The sequence below is a fragment of the Oncorhynchus gorbuscha genome, linkage group LG07 (genome assembly GCF_021184085.1).
Source record: "Oncorhynchus gorbuscha isolate QuinsamMale2020 ecotype Even-year linkage group LG07, OgorEven_v1.0, whole genome shotgun sequence".
In the NCBI taxonomy this organism is placed as follows: Eukaryota; Metazoa; Chordata; class Actinopteri; order Salmoniformes; family Salmonidae; genus Oncorhynchus; species Oncorhynchus gorbuscha.
Window position 1 is genome coordinate 21,915,705 of NC_060179.1, and position 27,488 is coordinate 21,943,192.

The window sequence follows — 27,488 nt, forward strand, 5'->3', positions numbered from 1 at the left end:
TTGGATACAGAGTGGTATGCTGCTGATTTGACAGGTTGCTTCGAGATGTTGATAGGAGTGATTATGGGAGGATGCAGAGGTCTAGATGTGTTGTAGGCAAAAGCATCATGAAGCAAGGGGGAAGTGCCCAAAGAAGACGTTTCTGAATAGAAATGATTCAGCCTGTTCAGTCGATTAGTACAACACAGCATCTAACCAGGAAGCAGAAGAGCCCACTCAGTTCACGGTGGATCCAAACAAGATGTTGGCAGGATTTCATCAAAACAAACAAGTACATGTGATATTCCTTACTATGGAAACATAACTCCAAGGAAGATATCAAATAAAGCTGACAAATTGTCCCCTTCTATTTAGCTCAAACCTTATCAAAGACAGGCAGTGACACTAGCTCAAAGTGTGAGAGAGCTGAGAGTGCCTTAGCTGAGTGTCAGCCACTATCTGTGCAGCTGTCAGGCCCTTGACACAGAGCAGGAACACACTGCTGTAAACTCCCAAAGGGCCACTCCCATCTTTCTATTACACTAATAGAAAAAAGGGTTCCAAAGGGTTCTTTGGCTGTCCCCATAGGAGAACCCTTTTGGTTCCATCCAAAACATCCATGTCTTCATCACTGGAAAAGGTGAACAGTTGAGATTGATATCATTTAAAAGCTTACAAACAGGGTTGTCAAACTATTATATCATAAAATAAAAAATAAAAACACTTTTGGTAAATGTTTTAATTGTTAACCCTTATACATCAATTATCTAAAAAACTCAGATTTTGCATATGTTGTAGCTTAAACCCTATTTTTGTGTTTTTGTGTTGTGCACACCATTGGTTGTGCTCGCCATCGGTTGAGGCACAATACCCTCTTCAATACAGGGTGGTTGTTGTGTTTTAGCTGTTAAATCTACTAATGGTAGATAAATACCAAATAGTAACACATCCGGGAATGTTGACTTTAATGGGAAGACTGTTGTTTTAAATTATACTGTCGATCTTCCATTGGAAACCTATTGAAATCATAGAAATATAGATATTAGAATAGACATAACCACTTAAGTTGACATTCAACGATGGGTGGACCTGCGGCCATCTTTGTGGTAGTAATTAGAAGTAAACATGTCAATTCAATTTACATTCCAATTGTGTACCAGCTAAATTGCAGTGGTCTGAAGGGATAGGTCCATTCTATGAATTATATTTCTATGACTGAAATGACACCCAGCCTGTATTTAGGAGTATGTTCTGTCACAACCGATGGTGGGCACAACACAAAAACCCACTGTTTGTAAGCTTTAAAATGATATCAAACTCAACCATTTTATATTTTCCAGTGATGAAGATATGGATGTCTCGTGGTATGGTGGGGTATGCAAAATGGGTCAACTGCGTGTTTCGGAATTCAGGTCTAAAAAGTAACTTTCTGACCACTTATTCCATGGCAAAAATAATTTAGTTTTAAATCGAAAGGGATGATGTCCCAAAAGTGATGGAATTCAAATGAATTTACCCTGCTCACATATGGCGGTGACATTTTACCATTTTACAATCAAACTAAGAGCCAAACTTCAGTTGTACATTTATTGTCGTCAAACAATGGATTGAACTTCCTTTAAAACGCTGGGGCCATGATTAAAGTCAAATGTAAAATCTGTGGTGTATTAACATTGCATTTGCCACAATGGCACGTCAACAAAGGGATTTTCAGTGAATGGTCTCGTGCATCCAATTGTAGTTGGTGTCTCGGTCTGTTTTAGATTAGACGTATGAGATGTATTATTCCAAACCAACATGGCTGCAGGATAACTTTCACACTGCACTGTTTTCACTGTTGCCAAAGGCTCTCCCCATCCATTGTGGTTCTCTACCATTACACACATTTCATAAGGCTCCACACATCAAACAGCGGACACGCTACATCATAAACACCTACTGGTTGTAATCTCTCAAACCGTCTGTCGAGATGGAGGAACATTTTCCGAAGAGCATTGTGTGTAGATTACAATGAGATACTGTTGTGGAAATATGTCCATGAGCCTGTTCATGTACCATACGTATATGTCTTAGAAATGATTTTTATCCCTTATATCTATGAGAACTAATAACTTTTTATACCATTAACCCAATGAGTCCCACCGTAACACTGATGCATGTTGAACTTCTAACCACTTTTAAACATAGTGCGCTTGAGCTACAGACTTTTGGGTTGTATCATTGGATTCGTACACTGAGGTTACAAAACATAAAGAACACCTGCTCTGTCCATGACAGACTGACCAGGTGAAAGCTATGATCCCTTATTGATATCACTTGTTAAATCCACTTCAATCAGTTTAGATGAAGGGTAGGAGACAAGTTAATGATAGATTTTTAAGAATTGAGACAAATGAGATGTGGATTGTGTATGTATTCAGGCTCTTGAATATTTAGTCTTGCCCATTCAGAGGGTGAATCGGCAAGACTAAATCTTTAAGAGCCTGAATGGGGCATGGTAGTAGGTGCCAGGCACACCGGTTTGTGTCAAGAACTGCAAAGCTGATGGGTTTTTCATGCTCAACAGTTTGCCATTTGTATCAAGAAAGGCCCACCACCCAAAAGACATCCAGCCAACTTGACACAACTGTGGGAAGTATTGGAGTCAACATGGTCTAGCATCCCTGTAGGGTCCATGCCCTGACAAATTGAGACTGTTCTGAGGGCAAAGGGGGGTGCAACTCAATATTAGGAAAGTGTTCCTAATGTTTGGTATACTAAGTGTACATTTCTTCTGCATCCGTAGATACCGACCATTAGTCTATGTGATTAACGGGAGCTACAGTGGTGTTTGTGAGACAATGGCGGATCCCGAAGGGGCCCGGGGCCGGGACATTTTACAAAAATATCTGTCGAGTCTGAATGGTTTGAGCTACAAACTATTACACACTATCCATGAAAAGCTGAGACTCCACGAACATCCACATGTTGCTCTATGTTCACAAGCTACACAGGAGTCGTCAGAAAGTAAGGGGTTCTTCTGTATAGAAGATCACAGGAAATCCCAGGATGTAGAGTCTATAATACTGTAATAAGCTCACATAGTTGCTGACACAAACTCCAAACTCCACACAGTTGTTACTGACTAGTTGGATATTAATTTCCCAGTGAGCAAACAATTTATCTACTAACAGCACTTCTACAAATTCATTTTGATCAGGTTTTCACTTTGGCGGACCTTATTTTTAAATTGACATTTGTCAATAAAACTCATGAATGCAACTGTTTATGTCAAATTGTTTTATTCTCAATAACACCACTGAGAATATCACAATTGACTGTAGAAAAGCGATACTTACACAGGAAGCTGGACCAGATGTGTTCATTTAGAACCAGCAAATAGTCACCAGAGCCATTAATACTGTATTCCTGGTCAAGAACATTTTTCAACACTTAGCAGTCCTTTGGGAAAGCATGTATTATTATGGCCAATATTAAAGGTCAGGTGTGGGACAGGTGTGTGTGTGTGTGTGTGTGTGTGTGTGTGTGTGTGTGTGTGTGTGTGTGTGTGTGTGTGTGTGTGTGTGTGTGTGTGTGTGTGTGTGTGTGTGTGTGTGTGTGTGTGTGTGTGTGTGTGTGTGTGTGTGTGTGTGTGTGTGTGTGTGTGTGTGTGTGTGTGTGTGTGTGTGTAAGCTTTAAGGCAGGGGTGGGTAACTCCAGTCCTTGAGGTCCTGAGTGGTGTCACACTTTTTCTCCATCCCTATTAAACACAGCTGAATAATCAAATTGCATTCTGAACTGAGCAAAACAAATTGGGTAATTTAGACCCCCCCCCCTTTCACTTCTCTTCCATCCATGCTTTTCAACCGTTCGCTGCCTGCACCCGCACGCCTGACCAGCATCACCACCCTGGATGGTTCCAACCTTGAATATGTGGACGTCTATAAGTACCGAGGTGTCTGGCTAGACTGTAAACTCTCCTTCCAGACTCATATCAAACATCTCCAATTGAAAATCAAATCAAGAGTCGGCTTTCTATTCCGCAACAAAGCCTCCTTCACTCACGCCGCCAAACTTACCCTAGTAAAACTGACTAAACCTACCGATCCTCGACTTCGGCGATGTCATCTACAAAATTGCTTCCAACACTCTACTCAGCAAACTGGATGCAGTTTATCACTGTGCCATCCGTTTTGTCACTAAAGCACCTTATACCACCCACCACTGCGACTTGTACACTCTAGTCGGCTGGCCCTCGCTACATATTCGTCGCCAGACCCACTGGCTCCAGGTCATATACAAGTCCATGCTAGGTAAAGCTCCACCTTATCTCAGTTCACTGGTCACGATGGCAACACCCATCCGTAGCACGCGCTCCAGCAGGTGTATCTCACTGATCATCCCTAAAGCCAACACCTCATTTGGCCGCCTTTTCGTTCCAGTTCTCTGCTGCCTGTGACTGGAACGAATTGCAAAAATCGCTGAAGTTGGAGACTTTTATCTCCCTCACCAACTTCAAACATCTGCTATCTGAGCAGCTAACCGATCGCTGCAGCTGTACATAGTCTATCGGTAAATAGCCCACCCATTTTTACCTACCTCATCCCCATACAGTTTTTATTTATTTACTTTTCTGCTCTTTTGCACATCAATACCTCTACCTGTACATGTTCATCTGATCATTTATCACTCCAGTGTTAATCTGCAAAATTGTAATTACTCGCCTACCTCATGCCTTTAGCACACAATGTATATAGACTTTTTTTCCTACTGTGTTACTGACTTGTTAATTGTTTACTCCATGTGTAACTCTGTTGTCTGTTCACACTGCTATGCTTTATCTTGGCCAGGTCGCAGTTGAAAATGAGAACTTGTTCTCAACTAGCCTACCTGGTTAAATAAAGGTGAAATAAATAAAAAAACATTTGAAAAATTCACCACCGTGTTTGAATTAAGGTTGAGATGAATGGAATTCAACAATGCTGTTGCCTGACTCCGCTGCTCCTTGCCAATCCTGTTGCCTGACTCCGCTGCTCCTTGCCAATCCTGTTGCCTGACTCCGCTGCTCCTTGCCAATCCTGTTGCCTGACTCCGCTGCTCCTTGCCAATCCTGTTGCCTGACTCCGCTGCTCCTTGCCAATCCTGTTGCCTGACTCCGCTGCACCTTGCCAATCCTGTTGCCTGACTCCGCTGCTCCTTGCCAATCCTGTTGCCTGACTCCTCTACTCCTTGCCAATCCTGTTGCCTGACTCTGCTGCTCCTTGCCAATCCTGTTGCCTGACTCTGCTGCTCCTTGCCAATCCTGTTGCCTGACTCTGCTGCTCCTTGCCAATCCTGTTTCCTGAAAGTAGAGCTCTTTATTGTCCATCACAAATCACTGATAGGGAGTAAATCACATTATTACAAATGGACTCTGATTCCTATGGTTGTGAATCTATGACCCTTTATTGTTGTTCTTATTAGGGAGAGAAAATCTGATTTGTGAACCCATACTGTCAGAGCAAGAGAAGGATGAAGGGAAACCGGGTAGGTACATGTTGTAGTTAAGTCCATTGAAATAGCTGTCCTTCAGATTAAAAAGTTGATTGGCATTGATTTGTTTTGTCATGGAAGCCAACTAGTGGACTACTCGTTTAGCTGAGCTTAAATGACAGACAAAACAGAAATTTGACTAGATCTATTGCCAGAGCCTAAACATAACTGATGTAAGAGCCCTATTCAACCAAACCAAGTTACTGGCTCTGATTAAATATGGCCCAAAGTTTTAAGGATTATTTGCTGACAAAATATGACTCAATGTAATGTGACTCAAAATTACACAAAATGTAAGTTGTTGACATTTAGTTGTTGAAAACATATTCCTGACATTAAAACATTGTAATTCTACTAGCTGAATCAGGACATTGTTAATAAATACTGTCCAATATACCCCAGCAAACTGACCACATGTTTATCCCTTTACTTTGCCAAGGCTAAATTGAGCTATGTGTTAATACTATGTTACCTAGCTACCCGCTCAATGTAGTCTGTTTCATCTGGTGTAATCTAGAGGAAAGCACTTACCCTTTAAATACGGCCTAGCAAAAAAAATCTAAATTGTGCTATCGTGCTACAGTTACCTTCACATGCCACATCTCCTTTAAAGCTGCCCTTGGAATGAATGCAGGTCTAAACCAGCCTGGAGAGAATTCCTTGAGTGCAAGCCCCAAGACATATTAGACTGTGGCGTGAAGAAAATGCATATTAGGGTTAGTTGTGTGTTTAGGTGATAGTGTAGTTGTTATACTGCTATAGACTGCTGGGGAAAGAAGTGCATGAGAAGTAGTGCTGTGTATGATAACTAGATGGGTCTTTAGACTCAAATTCCCTCTGAAATAAAACTGATCATCTTGTAGAGAGCAAAACAATTTTTAAAAGTAAACAAACAAATAAAGAATCATGTTTTATGGCGGCCATTTTGAAAGTAAATAAAAACAAAGTACCTCAAGGGTGATTGTGTAAAAATAAAGATTTCTGTCTCGACTGTAGTCAAAGTTAAAGCTTACAAAGCTTACTCCAATTTGATCTATTAACATGTTCTTGTAAAAACATGGCCAACATGCTCTCCCTTTACAAAGGTAGGTAATTAGAGGAAAAATCCCTCGTTGTACAGATTTTCTGGGAGAATGTGGAGCGCCATGACTACATTTGAAGGATCAATGTGTTTTTTGGAACAGACACCCTGGCTTGACTAATTCTATTAATTAAAACAGTAGTCTTAGTCATAATACAGAATTACAATATTAGTAGTATTGATGCTTTTGTGTTACTTTTTATAATTTTATAATTTTATAAAATTGTATTTTCTACTTTAGTTTATTTGGTAAATATTTTGTTAAAGCATTTCACGGTAAGGTCTACACTCGTTGTATTCGGCGCATGTGACAAATACAGTTTGATTTGATAAAGATAAATATCAATATATTACACACAAAATAAATAGCAAAAAACCCCAGGAAATTTGGAGTTTTTGATTAGTTTGGCAGCAAATGTATGCTAAGAGTTTAAATGACTCAGGATCTGCTACAGTAAATGCTACAGCTAACAACATAGCTACAGATGTTTAATGCATCAAGGAAACAAACTGTCAACCAGTCTCTAATTAGGCCTTATGATGTTTCTCAGAGTCTATGATATGCCCCAGAACACACCACTGGGACTCTCCAATGCACATTGTGGAAGCTCTGTGTGTGTGCGTGTGTGTGTCTGCGCCTGTGTGTGCGTGTGTGTGGAGAGAGGCAGAGACATCACCTCAGGGGCTCCCAAAGAATAAGCCCAAGCCAGAATGCAGTATTGGTCTTGGAATGCAACCTCAACAGAAAGAGCTTGTTGACTGACCAGCAGACAATGATGCAGACACTTGCATTCTTCAACCTCCCTAAACATTTTGCACTATTATTATTAAATTCAGTGCTGAACAAGCATCTGATCCAATTTCTATTCAAAACAATCGCTTCAGAGGTTTAAATTTGACGAAGAATAAACATAAGTTCAAACTCAAACCACATTAAAAAATACCCAATACCACAATGAATCAAAGCCTCACTGTTGGTTTGCCTTAACAGAGGACCCCAGAAGGGCCACGGTTGACGTCTTGCATTGAGGCAGGATTCAAAGGGACATGGAGGGCGGCAGAGGGATGGCAGGCAGGGAGGCAGGCAACACGTTGTGCGGACGGTGCAGGTGACTCATCGGCTTCCTGAGGAAAAGAGACGAAGGGGTTTGGATGAAGGAGTTTAGGGAGGCGTGGGCCTGGGGTCCCCTGGTGACGACCTCTCCATTGAGCTCTGTTTCCTCAGGAAGGCCTCTTGTCTCCTCTGTTTGTATTACCTTCCTGCTGGATGGCTCGAGGTAGTGGAGATCGCTGCTATTGTGGTGCTGTATTGTATTACAGAGATTTATCCGATTGAGGGGAGAAACTAGAATTTGTGGTAGTAGAGTCATTGGGGCAAAAGGTTTTTGTGTCAATTGCCGGTGTCTGGGTTGTCTACATCAATGGTTTGCTTAGTTGATATAATGCATCAGGTCATCACACACCGACTGACTATGCAGAATTCTCAAAACAGTTATACCACCTATTTGATGACTGAAAAATGCATAAGAGTGTGTTAGCACAGAACATGCCACATCGCAGTCAGACAAAGTGAGGAGTGGCTATGAAATGACGCCTATCTTCGAGGAGCAATTTACCATCTTTATAATTAACGGACGACATCTGGTTCAGGTTGACGCGAATACCAACCCTGTTACACCGCCTGAACCAGGTATGAATCAGCCCAATTGAACTAAGAGACCAGGCCGAAGCAAAGCAAACAGCATCTGATGAACTGTCAAAGTGAGCAAACCATGAGGTGACCTGGAGTTGTATTGGCTGTAGTAAATCACGCCTTCTGCACCTCTAAGCCCTGGTGGTGTGGTAATGGGGTATATACATGGGCTGGAGCCACTTGTTAACAGCTCACACAGGACTGAATCAAAACTTGAGCAATGTGCGTGTTTTAGTACAAATCTCCAATTGACATAAAGAAATGACTGGCACAAAAGTTGGACTTACTGTTTGTGCATGCACGCATGTCAAGATGGGATTTGTCGGCCTGACAATTTAACCTGCTATAGTGATGTTTACTGCTTTTCTCACAGTTTTGATTTAACTGTGGGAATAAGATCTACTGCGTGAATGCTGGAATGCGGGTATGATTGGATCGAGCCCTCTTGAAACTTACTCAACATTATCTAACTAGTTAGCTGCTTGGCCACTAAGCTTTGCCTCAACAGGTGTCGTGGAAGATGACGTACAGACTGTCACTTGAGCTTTATTAGAAAAGCTGTGTGAAATCAGAGAACATTTCGGATTGGTAAAGGACTTGAGGGAAAGAGCTAATTGATAGAGATGCATGTCCATGTTTTCCATGGAGTGGTGATGGGACTGAAGCCTAAAGCTGGAGCCGCGATGGAGGGAAACAGCTGGAGGAGGAGAAGAAAATTGAGGGGAAAAATGTCTCAATCTCACCACTGCTCTGCAGCCAGCTGCTAAAGGACAAGAGAAGTCTGTACTTTTGAACCCTGACCTTCATCACCTCCGGGGGTCCATCTCTATTGTCCATCACCGCCAGATTATCTTTTTCTAGCACAGTTTTTTTTGTCTCGGTCCAATTGGCTGCCTCAGCTGCTTCATCCTTGTAAAAGCCAGGGAACCACACAACCGTACCATCATTGAAATGGTCATTCAATTTCCTTGGAGATGAAGTGGAATGAGCGCCATGTGTTCACTTCACTAGATGTCATAAATGGTCTCCATGTTTTGTGGTGAGTAAATATAGAGTAAGAATCTGTCTTTGTGACGTACCGGCGTCATATTATTGAGTCAAGATTTTGAGGCTGAGATTTCCCCCCCACTGCCACCAATTATTTGGGGGGACTACTTTAGAGGCAAGAGAACCTCCTTAAACAAGAGAGACATGACTGACAAGCACGTGTTGCATGTTCTTACATGTAGGGAATTATGTATTTACAGTACGTGTGTTATGGACAAGGAAAGGAATCCAACAGCACAGTCTATCACAGTGCCATCCGTTTTGCCACCAAACCCCCATATACCCACCACCACTGCGACCTGTACACTCTCTTTGGCTGGTCCTCGCTTCATACTCGCCGCCAAACCCACTGGCTCCAGGTCATCTATAAGTCTCTGCTGGGTAAAGCCCCGCCTTATCTCAGGGGTCACCATAGCAGCATCCACCCATAGCACGCGCTCCAGCAGATATATCTCACTGGTCACCCCCAAAGTCAATTCTTCCGTTGGCCGCCTTTCCTTTCAGTTCTCTGCTGCCAATGACTGGAACAAACTGCAAAAATCACTGAAGCTAGAGATTCATATCTCCCTCACCAGCTGTCAGAGCAGCTCACAGATCACTGCACCTGTACATAGACCATCTGTAAATAGCCCATCCAACTACCTCTTCCCCATACTGTATTTATTTATTTATTTTTGCACTCCAGTATCTCTACTTGCACATTCATCTTCTGCACATCTACCATTCCAGTGTTTAATTGCTATATTGTAATTACTTTGCCACTATGGCCTATTTATTGCCTTACCTCCCTTACCCTACCTCATTCGCACACACTGTATATAGACTTTTTCTACTGTATTATTGACTGAATGTTTGTTTATTCCATGTAATCTCTGTGTTGTTGTATGTGTCGAACTGCTTTGCTTTATCTTGGCCAGGTCGCAGTTGTAAATGAGAACTTGTTCTCAACTGGACGACCTGGTGAAATAAAGGTGAAAGAAAAAGGAATGTCAAAAACATGGAGCCTGTCACCTTGGGTGTGAGGTGTAGGCCTAACTCATCCCTCAACTGGACACAGCGACTGTCATTCTACCCTGAGAATAAGTGCAGAATCCAAGATTGAGAAATAAGCAAAGGCCTGTCTTGTATTTTTCTGCACAAGTAAATCCTTTAAATTACTACTACTGGCACTAAAGTAGGATTTAGATAGCTTTAGTTACAAGCACATACAGTATCAAGTATGGATTTGGTCCATTAAGATATAGGTGTCATGTACATCAACCTTATGGGTTCAGCACTCAATCAAATAAACGTTTTGTTAGCTTAGTCAATTCTTAATAATTATGAATAAGCTGTTATCATTCCTTTTTTTGTGTGTGTTTAATGGCAAATACTATATAGCTTACATACAGTCAGGGGTCAAATATGACTGTGCTTCCAGACTGCTTTGTCAAGTTAAAGCAAACAGGCTGACAAATATATGAGGTCAGCCAAGTCTTCCACATTAGCATTAAGATTTGAGTCATTTAGCAGATGCTCTTATCCAGGGCGCCTGACAGGCTGCCTCCCCATTATAATATTGTGATGCCTGAACATGCAAGGCACAGAGTCAAGAAGCAGAACATTACCTCCTCCAGCTCATTCACTTTAACCGGGATGAATCCTAATCACATACTGCATCAAGGCCCTGTATTCAGCCCACCTGAAACACCAACCTGATCAATTCATTAACTTCATACCAGCAGACTTTTGTTGCGTTTGATTTTGCTTGGCTTGTCTGGCATGCCGTGGGACTACTCCATTGGTCGTGCTGTGCCAGGCAAGCCACGCCAAGGGCATCTGAAGTTCTAATTGATGATGACCTATGAAGCTTTCAGTTGTTGTTGGTTTAAAGTGGGAGTCGTGTGACGACAAATACTACAGTATCGCAACAGATATAACACACACGCGGTCGAATTCTGTCCAGACCTACAGAATACCAGGTGGAGTGACTAAAAGAAAGAGTATTTCTCACCAGATAACAGCTGGGTTATTCAACACTGAAATAAGTCTGGCCAATGGAGGGGGGGGGGGGGCAGGATAGGGTGTTTATACAATTCACATTTTTAGTCATTAAGCAGACGTTCTTATCCAGATCCACTGACAGTAGTGAGTGTATAGATTTCAACTTCTTCTTTTTTTTGGTGGACTTTATTTAGTCTTCTCCATACTGGTCCCCCGTGGGAATCTAATCCACAAGCCTGGTGCTGCCAGTGCCATGCTCTACCAACTGAGCTACACAGAGGGAATATAAGCTAGCACAACACTGCCAATACCTCACTATATACATCTCCTGGGAACGACCTTAGATTTAGGGTGTAGTGTTGCAATGCCTTCTTCAGCACTGATAGCGAGTAGAGGCACTGATAGTAGACAGAGGATTGGGCGTGTGTATGGGATTTTAGGATGAGCTTTCGCAGGCTAATGAGTGAGTGAGAGTGAGTGACCAAGGTTACATGTGCACAGTATTCTGGATAATAGCTTAAATCCCGCTTAAGGTCTTATTCTGGATAAGTTTACATGCCCACAGTATTCTGGATAATAGCTTAAATCCCGCTTAAGGTCTTATTCTGGATAATAGCTTAAATCCCGCTTAAGGTCTTATTCTGGATAAGTTTACATGTGCACATTATTCTGGATAATAGCTTAAATCCCGCTTAAAGTCTTATTCTGGATAAATTTACATGGGCACAGTATTCTGGATAATAGCTTAAATCCCGCTTAAGGTCTTATTCTGGATAAGTTTACATGCCCACAGTATTCTGGATAATAGCTTAAATCCCGCTTAAGGTCTTATTCTGGATAAGTTTACATGCCCACAGTATTCTGGATAATAGCTTAAATCCCGCTTAAGGTCTTATTCTGGATAAGTTTACATGCCCACAGTATTCTGGATAATAGCTTAAATCCCGCTTAAGGTCTTATTCTGGATAAGTTTACATGTGCACAGTATTCTGGATAATAGCTTAAATCCCGCTTAAGGTCTTATTCTGGATAAGTTTACATGCCCACAGTATTCTGGATAATAGCTTAAATCCCGCTTAAGGTCTTATTCTGGATAAGTTTACATGCCCACAGTATTCTGGATAATAGTTTAAATCCCGCTTAAGGTCTTATTCTGGATAAGTTTACATGCCCACAGTATTCTGGATAATAGCTTAAATCCCACTTAAGGTCTTATTCTGGATAAGTTTTCATGCCCACAGTATTCTGGATAATAGCTTAAATCCCGCTTAAGGTCTTATTCTGGATAAGTTTACATGTGCACAGTATTCTGGATAATAGCTTAAATCCCGCTTAAGGTCTTATTCTGGATAAGTTTACATGCCCACAGTATTCTGGATAATAGTTTAAATCCCGCTTAAGGTCTTATTCTGGATAAGTTTACATGCCCACAGTATTCTGGATAATAGCTTAAATCCCACTTAAGGTCTTATTCTGGATAAGTTTACATGCCCACAGTATTCTGGATAATAGCTTAAATCCCGCTTAAGGTCTTATTCTGGATAAGTTTACATGCCCACAGTATTCTGGATAATAGTTTAAATCCCGCTTAAGGTCTTATTCTGGATAAGTTTACATGCCCACAGTATTCTGGATAATAGCTTATATCCAGTTTAAGGTCTTATTCGGGACAAGCTGTTTACATGCACCTTTAATATCCCGCTCACGACGAGGATCACTGTATCCATGAATAAACAGAATATTCCTCATTTAAGTTCACATTGGTTAAATGGAATAGTAACTGAAATCTGGACACTGACTGTAGGCCTACAATCTCTCATATAAGCTAAAATAATGTCAACTCCTGCAGAATTATGCATTTCATGCAGTAAAATGATACAACAAATGTTAATTGTCTCAGGAACAGGAGTGGAAATATGATTTCTTTCTTTCAGCATCTCTTGAGAAAATGTGAATGTGTGTGTAATGTGTTATCTTTGACACTGTCATGCAAGCAGACAGTATTTCAACCACCTAAAATATGCACCAAAGACAAACTTAAGTCTTATCAGAAACCTGTTTCATCATTTTTCTCAGCTTTTCATTTCCTTAAAACTGGTCAAACTGATGACATTTGGACATTCTGCACAGACATGTTTCCACTGCCTTCCACATTTTGGAGTTATTGCGTTTTCTCCCCGGTCACTAAACGAAACAGACAACTTTACCAGTGTTAACTATTACTAATGCATTGCGTTTTCTCCCCGGTCACTAAACGAAACAGACAACTTTACCAGTGTTAACTATTACTAATGCATTGCGTTTTCTCCCAAGTCCCTAAACGAAACAGACAACTTTACCAGTGTTAACTATTACTAATGCATTCATTCTATTAATGTAAGACATTATTCTGGTGAGCACTACTTTATTTAGTCTTCTGGGGCAACAAGTGATGACAGAAGAGTAGCTGCACATATCTAACTATAGTTGACAAACAAATGGTCTACAAAATGTTGGAACTTATAAGCAGAAATCTGTCTAAATTAGGGGTGAAAGTAGCCAGTAGGCTATACAGCCCAGTGTGGAGTAACAGTAAAATAAATCATTATTGAATTATTACAGTGGATCAACCTGCGCAGTTAGCCTACTTCTTGAAGTCATTTAGTTGACAATCAGATGAAAACATCACACAACACCCATGATATGCGAAACTGAGTCTGCGCAGACCGCCAAAAACAACGTTAAACGGGATGTTTACATGCCACAGTATCCCGTCTAAGATCAGCATATCCCAGGCATCTTAACCGGGTTTATCATAACCGGGATACAAGCTTTTTCGGGTTATTGTAAACAGGATATGATGTTTATATGCGTCAACTCTAAAACAGAATACTTGAGTATTCCGAATAACAACGGGATATTGGTGTGCATGTAAACGTGGTCAGTGTTGAACTTGTGGCCTGCTGACACTCAAGGGGGAGAGTGTCTGAGCAGACAGGCAGAGGCTGCATTCTTTCATCTCACTCTATTTTTCTTGTCTTCCTTCCCTTCCTCCTCCCTCTCTTCTCCTGAGTGGTTCTATCACCGCCTATCACATGTTCACTAAATATGCCATTGTTCCTACAACAGTTCATTTTTTTCTTTCTTTCTTGTTTTTTTCCTAACAGTTTTGGGGGTCGATGGATAAGAGCTGTCTTATATTGCACTGCAGGCTTACAGTGTACAATAAAATTCCATGTTCAAACTGAGACGTTAAAGATGGAAGAGTCCATAAAGGACAACGGCACTGCGGGTTCACCCCCCAAAAATGTGTGCTGTATTTTAAGGACATATGTGTTTTTGCTTCAATGTCCAATGACAGTGTTTGAAAGACTAACAGTGTGTGTGTGTGTGTGTGTGTGTGTGTGTGTGTGTGTGTGTGTGTGTGTGTGTGTGTGTGTGTGTGTGTGTGTGTGTGTGTGTGTGTGTGTGTGTGTGTGTGTGTGTGTGTGTGTGTGTGTGTGTGTGTGTGTGTGTGTGTGTGTGTGTGTGTGTGTGTGTCATAGCCCCGTGTTACAATGACGACCCACTGCCCTATCATTTCCCATCCCCGTCTCCTCCTCTGACACAAAGACGGTCAAACAGTCGGAGATCATTCTGTCACCGAGTGCTGTAAATCCTAGGTGTAGGCCGAGGCCGTCCATAAACCCTGATCATTTAAGCATTTAACCATCCACTCTTTAAAGTGGCTTGGTTGCTTTATGAATGACCAGGTAGCCCTTTCCTGCAGTCAAATGGCCTATTGGAACAGTTTATTAGTCATTTAGTAAATTTCTTACCTCGCATTGTTGTTTTGGTGGGTTCTGGGAACAATGGGATGAGTAGGAGGTAGATGAGGTAGATGAAGGACAGGGCATTGTACCGGAACAGACACGCTGCAACACAATAAGGCAAGTCAGATCACAAACCATCTATGACATAACACCATGGATAAATCCCCCTTAAGAAGTTAGCACCCTTAATTAGAAGGAACCAAAATAAAACAGAGTAGCAGCACTGACGTTTAAAATGAAAGGGCGAAGAAGTTCTGTGGCTCACTAACAGTTATGATGCAGAGTGGTGTGAACGATGTCAATGGGAATGGATGAGAGGGAAGGGATAGCTCTATAAACCTCAACGCTTTATGGATAGACGACCGCGCTGCACTCGAAATTCCAACAGTGTTTGACAACAGGCGTTTTGCCCTGAAGCAAACATGGCAGATCTCTGTCGGAGTGCCGAATTGGAGCCCGAACGACATTACTACCGCTGCCCAGGCCAAAAACATCCAGATTGCATTAAGATAAACCGTGGCTGATGCCATTTCAGTCAAGCATCCAGCATGTCAGCCTGAGTACCAGTCCATCCATTACCTAGGAAAACATACATGAAGCTCAATCTGCAGCCGGCGCAATGTTTATGAAAAATGTCACTTATGGTACTTGTGCTCAACAGGCCTGTGAGTCAGCGCACTCACATGGTATTATTCAGCCGAAATGAAATACGTTGGCAGAACATTTCTTCAGGCTTTCAAACAAAGTGGTCCACTCCCATGAACAATCAGTCGTTGTCTAAGGAGTTCTATGAATTGTAAGTAAGCATTTCACTGTAAGGTCTACTACACCTGTTGTTTCGGCGCATGTGACAAATACAATTTGATTTGATTTGATTTGATGTTGAATTATTGCATGCAACAGAGGTTGGTGGCCTGGCCTGCTTAAAGGTAAAATAAAGACCCCATCGCTCACTCACCAACCCAGAAGTTAACCATAGATTTAAAATGTAAATTCTATGTCTATGCACACAACAATAGACACACTCAGTGCAGTTTTTTCCCTTTTTTTAAGTGGTCAGATTTGTCTGTTCTAAAGTATGATATTCATTTCCACACATCTCTGTTCTGCTTCATCTTGTTCTCGTCATTAACAAAGAATGTGTCTTTCTTAACCTGTAGTGGAGTTGCAGTGATGGGACAAGACTGTAACTACCAATTGGATATAACAAAAAGGGCTAAAAAAAAAGTTTTTTATTTGTACCACCATTTCCTGGTTGCCAAAATGGTAATAGTTTGTCAAATTTCAGTTTGTGACAAAACAAACAAGTAGTGTAGAGAATCATTGTACCATCCATCTCTGTTAATTTTTATTTTTATTTTACCTTTATTTAACCAGGCAAGTCAGTTAAGAACAAATTCTTATTTTCAATGACGGCCTGGGAACAGTGGGTTAACTGCCTGTTCAGGGGCAGAACGACAGATTTGTACCTTGTCAGCTCAGGGGTTTGAACTCGCAACCTTCCGGTTACTAGTCCAACGCTCTAACCACTAGGCTACGCTTAAATAGGCCTACATTCCACACATTTTTTCAGCGTAAATAGGCCTACATTCCACACATTTTTTCACCTGAACCTCTGACCTCTGAACTGCTGCTGCTCCACACCAACTGATGATGTGGCAAGTGACACTTTGCTTTTTGAAAATACCTAATCCTATACACTTCACTGCTGACATGCACAACATTTTGGGACTATATCAAAGATTGTTTTTGAGTTCTACACAGCAATTCAACCCTTACCATAACCCTAGCCCTAACCCTTAACCCTTACCCTAACCCTTAACCCTTACCCTAACCCTAACCCTTAACCCTTACCCTAACCCTAACCCTTAACCCTTACCCAAACCCTTATTCTAAACCTAACCTTAACAGTAATCTTAGCAAACAGCTGCTTATCAACAGATAGTATGGCCATCTGTCAATCATTTATATGGAACTATACAAATAAAGTGTGACACAAATACTGTATATACTGATTGCAAGATATATAGAGGGAAATACATATTACAGAATCAATGGAGGTAAATACACATTACAGTATATGTGGAGGGAAATTCAGTGAGAGTAGAGGGATATTCCAGTTTATACTACGTGGCATTCCGAAGTGAGTCATGGATTAAATATCATACTGTAACATATAGTAACTACACATACGATACACTGAGTGTTAAAAACACCTTCCTAATATTGAGTTGTACCCCCCTCCTTTTTTTTGCCCTCAGAACAACCTCAATTTGTCGGGGCATGGACTCTACAAGGTGTTGAAAGCGTTCCACAGGGATGCTGGCCCATGTTGACTCCAATGCTTCCCACAGTTGGCTGGATGTCCTTTGGGTGGTGGACCATTCTTGACACACATGGGAAACTGTTAAGCATGAAAAACCCAGCAGCTTCGCATGTCTTGACACAAACCGGTGTGCCTGGCACCTACTACCATACCCCATTCAAAGGCATTTAAATCTTTAGTCTTGATGATTCACCCTCTGATTGGCAAACATATAAAATCTCTCCATGTCTCAATTGTGTCAAGGCTTAAACATCCTTCTTTAACCTGTCTCCTCCCCTTCATCTACACTGATTGAAATGGATTTAATAAGTGGCATCAATAAAGGATCATAGTTTTCACCTGGATTCACCTTGTCAGTCTATGTCATGGAAAGAGCAGGTTGTCCTTAACGTTTTATACACTCAGTGTACATTTATAATGGTACACTAAATACAGGAAACATGTACCACATCTGCATCCTTTTCCCATGTAACATGGGGACAATCAAAAGTGTTATGACACTTCCATCAAAACCCACTGGGCACAGATGTCTATTCCACGTTGCTTCAACGCGTTTTCATTGAAATGACGTGGAAACAATGTTGATTTGACCAGTGTGTGCCGAGTGGGACATGATCCTCATCGGCAGAAGACATGTGACTGAAAACGTCCGCATTAATTGTTCAAAAGAATAGGAAATGGAAATGGAGGGAAAGTAGGTGGGGGACTGTTTTCATCGGAACGGAGAAGATGATCCCTCCTGTCAAATCCAAACAATGGCCCTAATCCACAGCTGTGTCTCTCTCTCTCTCTCTCTCTCTCTCTCTCTCTCTCTCTCTCTCTCTCTCTCTCTCTCTCTCTCTCTCTCTCTCTCTCTCTCTCTCTCTCTCTCTCTCTCTCTCTCTCTCTCTCTCTCTCTCTCTCTCTCTCTCTCTCTCTCTCTCTCTCTCTCTCTCTCTCTCTCTCTCTCTCTCTCTCTCTCTCTCTCTCTCTCTCTCTCTCTCTCTCTCTCTCTCTCTCTCCCTCCCTCCCTCCCTCCCTCCGAATGAACTGTAAGGCACAGACCAGTCACCCGTGATACAGGTCTGTATTTTGACGTCTATACATGTCAGCAGACCTCGGGAGATGACATAGAACCCGGCCACAGGGGGCAACAGTGAGCGCTGTTACCTTAAGGTAACGTAGGTTTCGGTTTTGCTAGGGCGTTGTGGACGGGGATGGCGGATTTGAATCCAGCAATAGAAAGTTGTTTTTGATTTTATGTTTCAAGCCTATCCCAAACCTTAGACCTTACCTCAACCAATCTGAGTTAATGCCTAAACTTAACTCTAACCATAACAATTTGGAGTTATTGCCTGAACTTAAACTTAAACACTTTTAAAAATGTGAAGTTCAAAGTGAACAACTTTGAAATTTGATTTTTGAGAAACATAGATGAACGTCTATTTCTGACGTGAGACAGCCAAGTACAAGTCAGCCGTAAAATAAAAACACCAAATTACACAAAATGGGGCTTATCTGTTTGATCCGTGTCAATAGGGACCATTCATGGGCCGTCTGACCCACGGTCAATGCTTCCTGTTTCCCCGGCCACTGGGGTATTGGCAGGAATACTGTCAGGACTGGCCCCATTCGTTTCCCGAGCTTTTGCCAACCCTTACTAAAGAATAGTTCTAAGTCATGCAAAACAAACACGGCCAGAATCAGTACCAATCAATGGAAGGGATACTCGTGGCAGTTGTGTAATCAGGGTTACTGAGCAGCAATATAAATATAATAAAGTAGCAGCAGAAAATATGGTGATTGTGTGTGTGCATTTGGGGTTGTGTATGTGTGTGTGTTTGTGTATGTAGTCTGTGTGTGTGTGTGTGTGAGTGAGTGTATGTGGGAGGGTGCGGGAGTATCAGTGGATGGATGTGTGAGTGGAGTCTGTGAATGTGTATATATTCAGTGGAGATAGATGTGTGAGTGGAGTCTGTGAATGTGTATATATTCAGTGGAGATAGATGTGTGAGTGGAGTCTGTGAATGTGTATAAAGTAAGTACAGATAGTCAGTGGAAATGGATGTGTGGGTAGTCTGTGAATGTGTATAAAGTAAGTACAGATAGTCAGTGGAGATGGATGTGTGGGTAGTCTGTGAATGTGTATATAGTCAGTGCAGATAGTCAGTGGAAATGGATGTGTGGGTTGTCTGTGAATGTGTATATAGTCAGTGCAGATAGTCAGTGGAAATGGATGTGTGGGTAGTCTGTGAATGTGTATATAGTCAGTGCAGATAGTCAGTGGAAATGGATGTGTGGGTTGTCTGTGAATGTGTATAAAGTAAGTACAGATAGTCAGTGGAAATGGATGTGTGGGTTGTCTGTGAATGTGTATATAGTCAGTGCAGATAGTCAGTGGAAATGGATGTGTGGGTTGTCTGTGAATGTGTATATAGTCAGTGCAGATAGTCAGTGGAAATGGATGTGTGGGTTGTCTGTGAATGTGTATATAGTCAGTGCAGATAGTCAGTGGAAATGGATGTGTGGGTAGTCTGTGAATGTGTATATAGTCAGTGCAGATAGTCAGTGGAAATGGATGTGTGGGTAGTCAGCTCTGCATTAGCTGTTCAACAGTCTTATTGCTTGGAGATAGAAGCTGTCCACGGAGCCGGTTGTATTTTTGTGTGTGGTGGTGTCATGTCATTGATATCCCCTTGAAATACATTCCCGTGTTTCCTGAGACAAATTGGGCATAGCTAATTGGCCAATGGAAGTGTGGAGGTTTAGTATCTATCGGTTCGGTCTCGTTCTCGGCCACATCCTGGCTTTTCCAAGGGTTTGGAAATGAAACACTAAATTGAAACGGGCACCTCACCCACCTGTCCTTCTGTGACCTGCACCACCGACCACATAAAACCCTTTACTGTAGATCCTCGGTGTCAGAAGACACCCACTCCTGAGGTTCCAGCCTGCTTTGAGAGGGGTGTGTGTGTGTGTGTGTGTGTGTGTGTGTGTGTGTGTGTGTGTGTGTGTGTGTGTGTGTGTGTGTGTGTGTGTGTGTGTGTGTGTGTGTGTGTGTGTGTGTGTGTGTGTGTGTGTGTGTGTGTGTGTGTGTGTGTGTGTGTGTGTGTGTGTGTGCATGCAATGCAGGCATACGTGCTTGTCTGTTTGGATCCCCAATTGATTACAAAACCATGACCACCACTTAAAGGGTTGGCCCTGTGCGTGGGCTGCAGGCGCACTTGTATAAAGCAATTACAATAACAAAGTTCATTCGTTAATATCAATTGATGCAAGGTTGTGTGTTTGCACAGAGCAGAACATCTCGAAGTGAGTTTTCAACAGTGATTTACCACTGGATGCTTTATGTACAGGATACTGATGGTTCTCGTTACTCTGGTAGATTCATGTATTGTTATTAGGGCAGTTTGGTAGTATATAATGTGTACGTGTGCGTGTGTGTGCGTGTGTGTGTGTGTTTTGGTTCCTGATCTATGTGGGTGGTGAGCCTAGTATCTGGCAGTGTTATTGGGATTAGGCGTCCATTAACACTTCCCCCCAGCGGGTGACCTCCTCTTGGCAGCCAGCACACGGCTTGACTGGGGCAGCAGCTTCAAACAGCTGGGTCTTCACGACCAGCCTGACTGTTTGGAGTAGGAGACGGGACTGGAGCCACTGCAAACACACAAAAACCCACGCTACCCCAAAATGTCCGCACCCATTTATTTTCCTTACTGAGCTGCAAACACGGTCTTCCAAACACTGCAAATGATTACCCTCAGAATATCTGCTGTGGGTTTAAGTGACCGTAATGATGAAAACATCAGGACTCGGGAGAGCGAGAGGGAGGCTATGTCTGTCTTTGCGGATGCAGAGCAGCACACTTCCATGCCCCATTGCTTCCTCGTCAAGCTCCATGTCATGTAGAGTTTGCACTTCATCACCTATGCTGTACACACCCCATTCATTATTACGCTAAGATCGCTCCACCAAGCTGATGGCTTTTAGGATCAGAAATTTAGACCAGGTTTAATAGTTTCATCCCCTTGGGGATTTATAGACAAGACCGGGATTGAGTTATATCACGCCGTATAAACTATAAAGAAATGAACAGCACAGAATGTTCTTTGGGGCTAAGCTTCGTTTTCATTTTAGTAGAACAACTTGCAATTAGGGTTAAGTGCCTTGCTCAAGGGCATGTCGACAGATTTTTCACCTAGTTAGGTCAGGGATTTGAATGAGCGACCTTTCAGTTATTGACTAAAGCTCTTAACCACTAGGCTACCTTCCGCCCTTCTTTGGTCAAATCAAAACATCTCTATTTGGCAGTGAGAGAATGTTGGATGCCCGCTTGAATATCGTTCCAGAGACCTAATCGGTCCAAAGTAAATAGCATGTGGTGGAATGTGACTACAGGCATGCCTTATTGTGACCAAACATGTCAATCAGACTCTATGTGTGCTTATTTATCACAAGCCGTTGGCTGTTGAGAACACATTATTTTCAAGTAATGAAAGGACTTAACTGACAGACATGGAGAAGGAGTTTGACTCTGCTATGTTACAATAATTCTATCCTCTGTTATAGAATACCAGATTCAGTGTGGGGATCTTCCTCGAGCGTTTAGCCCTTAACACGAAAGCAAAAGTACAGAGACAGTAAAGAGCTGCAAATTCTACATTTCAGCATCGTAAAAAAACACGGTGTCGTCGACAATAATGAAGTTGAATGAGAGAGACAGCAGTGTGGGTTAACAGAAGTAGCAACCACAGGACACAGATATTGAATTTTAGCAAACATAACATGCTAATTAAGACAGTTTAATAATGCAACCCATAATTCTAGTTCATATTTCCGGCAAAAGCACATCAAAAGATCCATTACTGCACCACAAAGAATTTGCAAACAATAAATATTTTCACCCTTCCCTATCCCAACCTTCCCACTTCTGGCCAACTAAACGACTAGTGTTGCCAGAATTATGCACCAAACATACTAGCAGTTTAGATTTTTTTTGTAATTCAATTCTTGTTCCAACATCTGTGTTAGGTTTTTTTTAAACGATATCTATTTACAGAATCTTCTGCAAATCTTAAAGTTTGCAAATCATGAAGGATCATTTACTTTGAAATCACACAAGACGGCCAATAAATGATGAGGTATAGCATCCTATAGGACTATGAAGTCGGTGTGGTCATCGTATTATCCCACAGACAAAGCGTGTCTTCTGTATGTGATCCTGTAACACTCACTGTAACACCTGTGAGCAAAGCAAATAGCAAGGGGCATAATCCCCCATCCAACCTCCATTCACTCCCATTAATTTCACCTCTGGCAGAAAATATGTGTATCGACCAATCACACATCTAGTGGTCATCATACATATAAATACTGTACATACACGACATGACCAAAAGTATGTGGACACCTGTTCGTTTGAACATCTCATTCCAAAATCATGGGCATTGATATGGAGTTGGTCCCCCTTTGCTGCTAGAACAGCCTCCACTCTTCTGTGAAGGCTTTCCAGTAGATGTTGGAACATTGCTGTTGAGACTTGCTTCCATTCAGCCACAAGAGCATTAGTGAGGTCGGGCACTGATGTTGGGCGATTAGGCCTGGCTCGCAGTCAGCATTCCAATTCATCCCATAGGTGTTTGATGGGTTGAGGTCAGGGCTTTGTGCAGGCCAGTCAAGTTCTTCCACATTTCTGTATGTACCTTGCTTTGTGCACAGAGGCAATGTCATGCTGAAACAGGAAAGGGCCAGAAGCACAGAATCCTCCAGAATGTCATTGTATGCTGTTGCATTAAGATTTCCCTTCATTGGAACTGAGGGGCCTAGACCAAACCATGAAAAACAGCCCTAGACCAGTATTCCTCCTCCACCAAACTTTACAGTTGGAACTATGCATTGGGGCAGGTAGCATTTAGCCCTTAACAAGAAAGCAAAAGGACAGAGACAGTAAAGAGCTGCAAATTCTGCATTTCACCATTGTAAAAAAAGCATGGCGTCGACAATAATAAAGTTGAATGAGAGAGACAACAGTGTGGGTTAACCCCGATCCGTTGGACTGCCAGATGGTGACGCGTGATTCTTCACTAAAGAGAACGCATTTCCACTGCGACAGAGTTCAATGTGGGGAGCTTTACACCACTCTAGCCGATGCTTGGTATTGTGCATGGTGATCTTAGGCTTGTGTGCGGCTGCTCGACCATGGAAACCCATTTCACGAAGCTCCTGACAAACAGTTATTGTGCTGACATTGCTTCCAGAGGCCATTTGTAACTCGGTACTAAGTGTTGCAACTGAGGACAGACGCGCTTCACCACTCCGCGGTCTCGTTCTGTGAGCTTGTGTGGCCTACCACTTCACTGCTGAGACATTGTTGCTCCTAGACATTTCCACTTCACAATAACAGCATTTACAGTTAACCGGGGTAGCTCTAGCAGGGCAGAAATTTGACGAACTGACTTGTTGGAAAATTGCCATCCTACCGCCAATTTTTGTCTATGGAGATTGCATGGCTGTGTGCTCAATTTTATACACCTGTCAGCAACGGGTGTCGCTGAAATAGTTAAATCCACTAATTTGAAGTGGTTTTCCACATGTTTTGTATATATAGTGTATGTTACTGACAGATAAGTCTCTCTCAATCACATTATTGTAAGACTTTACTGTCACACCTTTCATTTGGTATGACCTTGAACCCTGGAAACATATTTATGCTCAAAGGAAGATTAAAAAACATGCGATAGGTCTCTCCTGTCATTCAATCAATTACAAGAGAGATTTGAATTATCCAAGGCCGATTTCTTTAAGTTCTTTCTCAATCTTACTCAGTCGCTGCAACCGAATCTGGATGAACCCAAGGCATCTAGCATGGAAAAAATACTGAAAGAAGCTGCTACGCCAAACAAGTTGATATTAAGGGTTGATTGAAACTCTACCTGATGGCTCAGAACCTAAAAGGAACAAATGACAAACCGATCTAAAGGAAGAAACTGAGGAGAACCATTGGTCACAGATAAGTGAAAATGTTCATACCGACTCCTACAACCGAAGACATAAACTACTGCAATTTAAGATAATTGAAGGGCTTACTACACTCCTGCCAGTATGCATGTTATGCTGAAGATGCAAAAAGCACAAAGGAACCCTATTACATATGCCGTGGTCCTGTGATAAACTGACACCATTTTGGGATAATGTATGCACTGTCATTTCATTGTGTTTCCACGATTATGTCTTCTGGGAAATGTAAATATTGGTGATCAATATCAGAGAATGTTTTTGTAATATAGGTCTTACGGCTGCAAACAAATATATAGCCATCAATTGGAAAGCCTCATATCCACCCACAATAGCAACCTGGAGAACTGAGCTATCTAGCTACATCCCATTAGACTCTATATATTATAAATCAGACATTAACCAGACTTATTTGACAGAATGTGGAGACTGTATGTTGACCATCTTAGAGAATGTGCTGTGTAGTGGGCGTTTTTGTTGTTGTTGTTTCTGTTTGTGAATGTCAGTTTGGCACGTACTCGCACACTGGAGAATAGAGCCACTGGAACTTCCCTACTCTTTGCCCGATGAGTCACTAGAATTGAGGGGGATTGTGCACAAATTCAAATGATCATTTGTCCTATTTAAACAAGGGCATTTCCATCTAAAAGGACCCATGAGCACCAACATGTGAAGTTCAAACGAGCATATCAAATTGGATGTCAAATTGTATTTTATTTAAACTTGATTTAACTAGTCAAGTCAGTTAAGAACAAATTCTTATTTACAATGACGGCCTACTGGGGAACAGTGGGTTAACTGCCTTGTTCAGGGGCAGAATGGCCGATGTTAACCTTGTCAGCTCGGGGACTCGATCCAGTAACCTTTCGGTTACTGGCTCAACACCAAATTAAGCTAAGAGTATATATTTTTGAGAAATGAAGGCATTTATACAGTATATTTTTCAACCATTTAACATCTTACAAATTAGGCTGATTTCTGGATGAACAGATGGAAAAGGGGTCTTAGGAAACATCTTCCAGAAAAAGTCTTAAAAGGTATCAGAAATACATCAAAACACAATCATGTTGATGTAAAGACCCCTGCCAACTAATATCAACACTTATATTTAGTTTTGTGGAAGTGATTTACCTTCTACAAGTTTAATAAATATGCCCTTCTCTACCTCATGAGGAGGGAGGATAATGAAAGTTCACACAAGTAACAAGTAATGGTAGACCTACCAATAAATTATAGTGATTTCACGTATATCAATTTTATTTATGAATTATTAAGTAATTAAAACTGGTAATCAGATGGTACTACTATTGTACATTATGATAGTCAGTTTAGATAACACGTTGGTATTTATTTTTCATTCTTTTTTTTATGTAAAAGGAAAACCATTGTTTGCCAACTGAATGACCCCAAAAAATCTGTAACGGAATTACTACAGCTGGATTGGCTACAATGGGAAATCATAATCCACAGTTGGGCCACCTGCTACTGTCCTCCCTTCCACTGGCATACTGTTATGTGCAGCTGATAACTGATTTCTTTCTCTTTCTGTCATCAGGTGGTCAAAGCAAGAGTGTTAAAAACAGTCTGGACAACCCCTCCCAGTTAATGTAATCTCTCCTAGATCTTATTGACACCTACCCAGGAGCCCCCTCTCTTTCCATTTACTTTAACCAGCATCCTCACTTACAAAGCACCAACCGACACCGGACGTCAATGGCCAGGGTGAATTTGGTCAGTTCACCCTGGCCTTGACTTTAACATCCACGGACTGGACTACATCTGAACCTGTCATAGACGCGTGTTTCACAAGTTTGGATAGGATAGTAGAATACAGTACATTAAAGGTCTTCACGGGTCTGACAGACATGAAATTCTGACTTTTGTCTCGGATCTGGGTCGGGTCTGATATCGTTGCCACGAGTCTCGGGTATTTGCAATTTCAATTGATTTACCGACTGGACCCAATTGGACCCAAGTGTGTGAGTCGATGAGAATTGTGTGAGCTTGTTATCTGTGTCAGCCAATTGCAACTCTATAAAACATATAGCCTATGTCCAGCTGAAACTAGTTCCGGCTGCTCACGTCAGGGGCGCCTGTTGCCGGGGAGAAAGAGAGCAAGTGAAAGGAGCATTGGCCTAGGCTACTGTTGATTGTTAAGATAGAGGCCTTTTTCATTGGTGTAAATCAACAGTTAGAGGAGAAGGAGTATAGTGAAAAGAAGACTACAAGGAGAATGGACATCTAGTGGACAAAGATGAGAGGAAGTTGGCGAGGTCATATGGACTGTGCAACTTCAGGTTTGAACTTGTATTTATTTATTTTCGTATTTATTATCATTTGTTTTATCATTATTATTATTATTATTATCGTAGGCCTATTTAAGAATTTAAAACAGTTCTTTATATTTTTAAAAAGGGTTTTATTTCATATATTTTGTGCTATTTAGGCCATTGCTGTCATTTGTTAGGTAAGTAGGCTCTACTCACCTTTGTTGGTCATTTTTGAAGGTTTAAACCAGTTTTTTAAATAGGCTATGCAACAAGTGTTTTGTTTCATTCTGTTGAGCCATTTCCTTTGGCCAAATTAAGTTAATGTTGTGTTTAACCCAATATAATATAATTACCAGTAGGTCTAGGGCCACTTGCACTCAAACCATGAAAAGGAGAAACCAAAGGGGGCGAGATGCAAAACGTAATTTAATGACCCAGTATAAGGCTGTAACATGAAAAAAAGGTGGAAAAAATCAAGGGGTCTGAATACTTTCTGAAGGCACTGGTATGTCCATACAATGTCCTGATGCATACTATAATCACTGTACTGTAGAGGTCTTCACAGATCCAAAAAGTTGGACCATATCGAAATGGATCCGTGAAGACCTCTACAGTACAGTGATTATAGCAGAGTAGAGTAGAGTACAATACAGTACACTACAGTAAATAAAAGTATAAAGTATAGTACAGTAGAGTACAATATACTGTACTGTACTCTACTGCTTTACTTTACTTTATTGAACTCTAGTGTACTCTACTGCACTCTACCCTAATCTGCTCTGCTGTGCTGTGGTGTATTGTAATGTACTGTACT

The 27,488-nt window shown here is 41.6% G+C and overlaps 1 protein-coding gene across 1 annotated transcript in view; it reads right to left on the reverse strand.

Annotated features, from left to right (window-relative positions):
• The window catches only part of LOC124039626 (piezo-type mechanosensitive ion channel component 2-like), a 167,699-nt gene that overhangs the window by 126,211 nt on the left and 14,000 nt on the right, over positions 1–27,488 (reverse strand). The window contains exon 2 of the mRNA XM_046355800.1: positions 15,092–15,187. Coding sequence (XP_046211756.1) covers positions 15,092–15,187 — 96 coding nt within the window. The remainder of the gene's footprint in view (positions 1–15,091; positions 15,188–27,488) is intronic.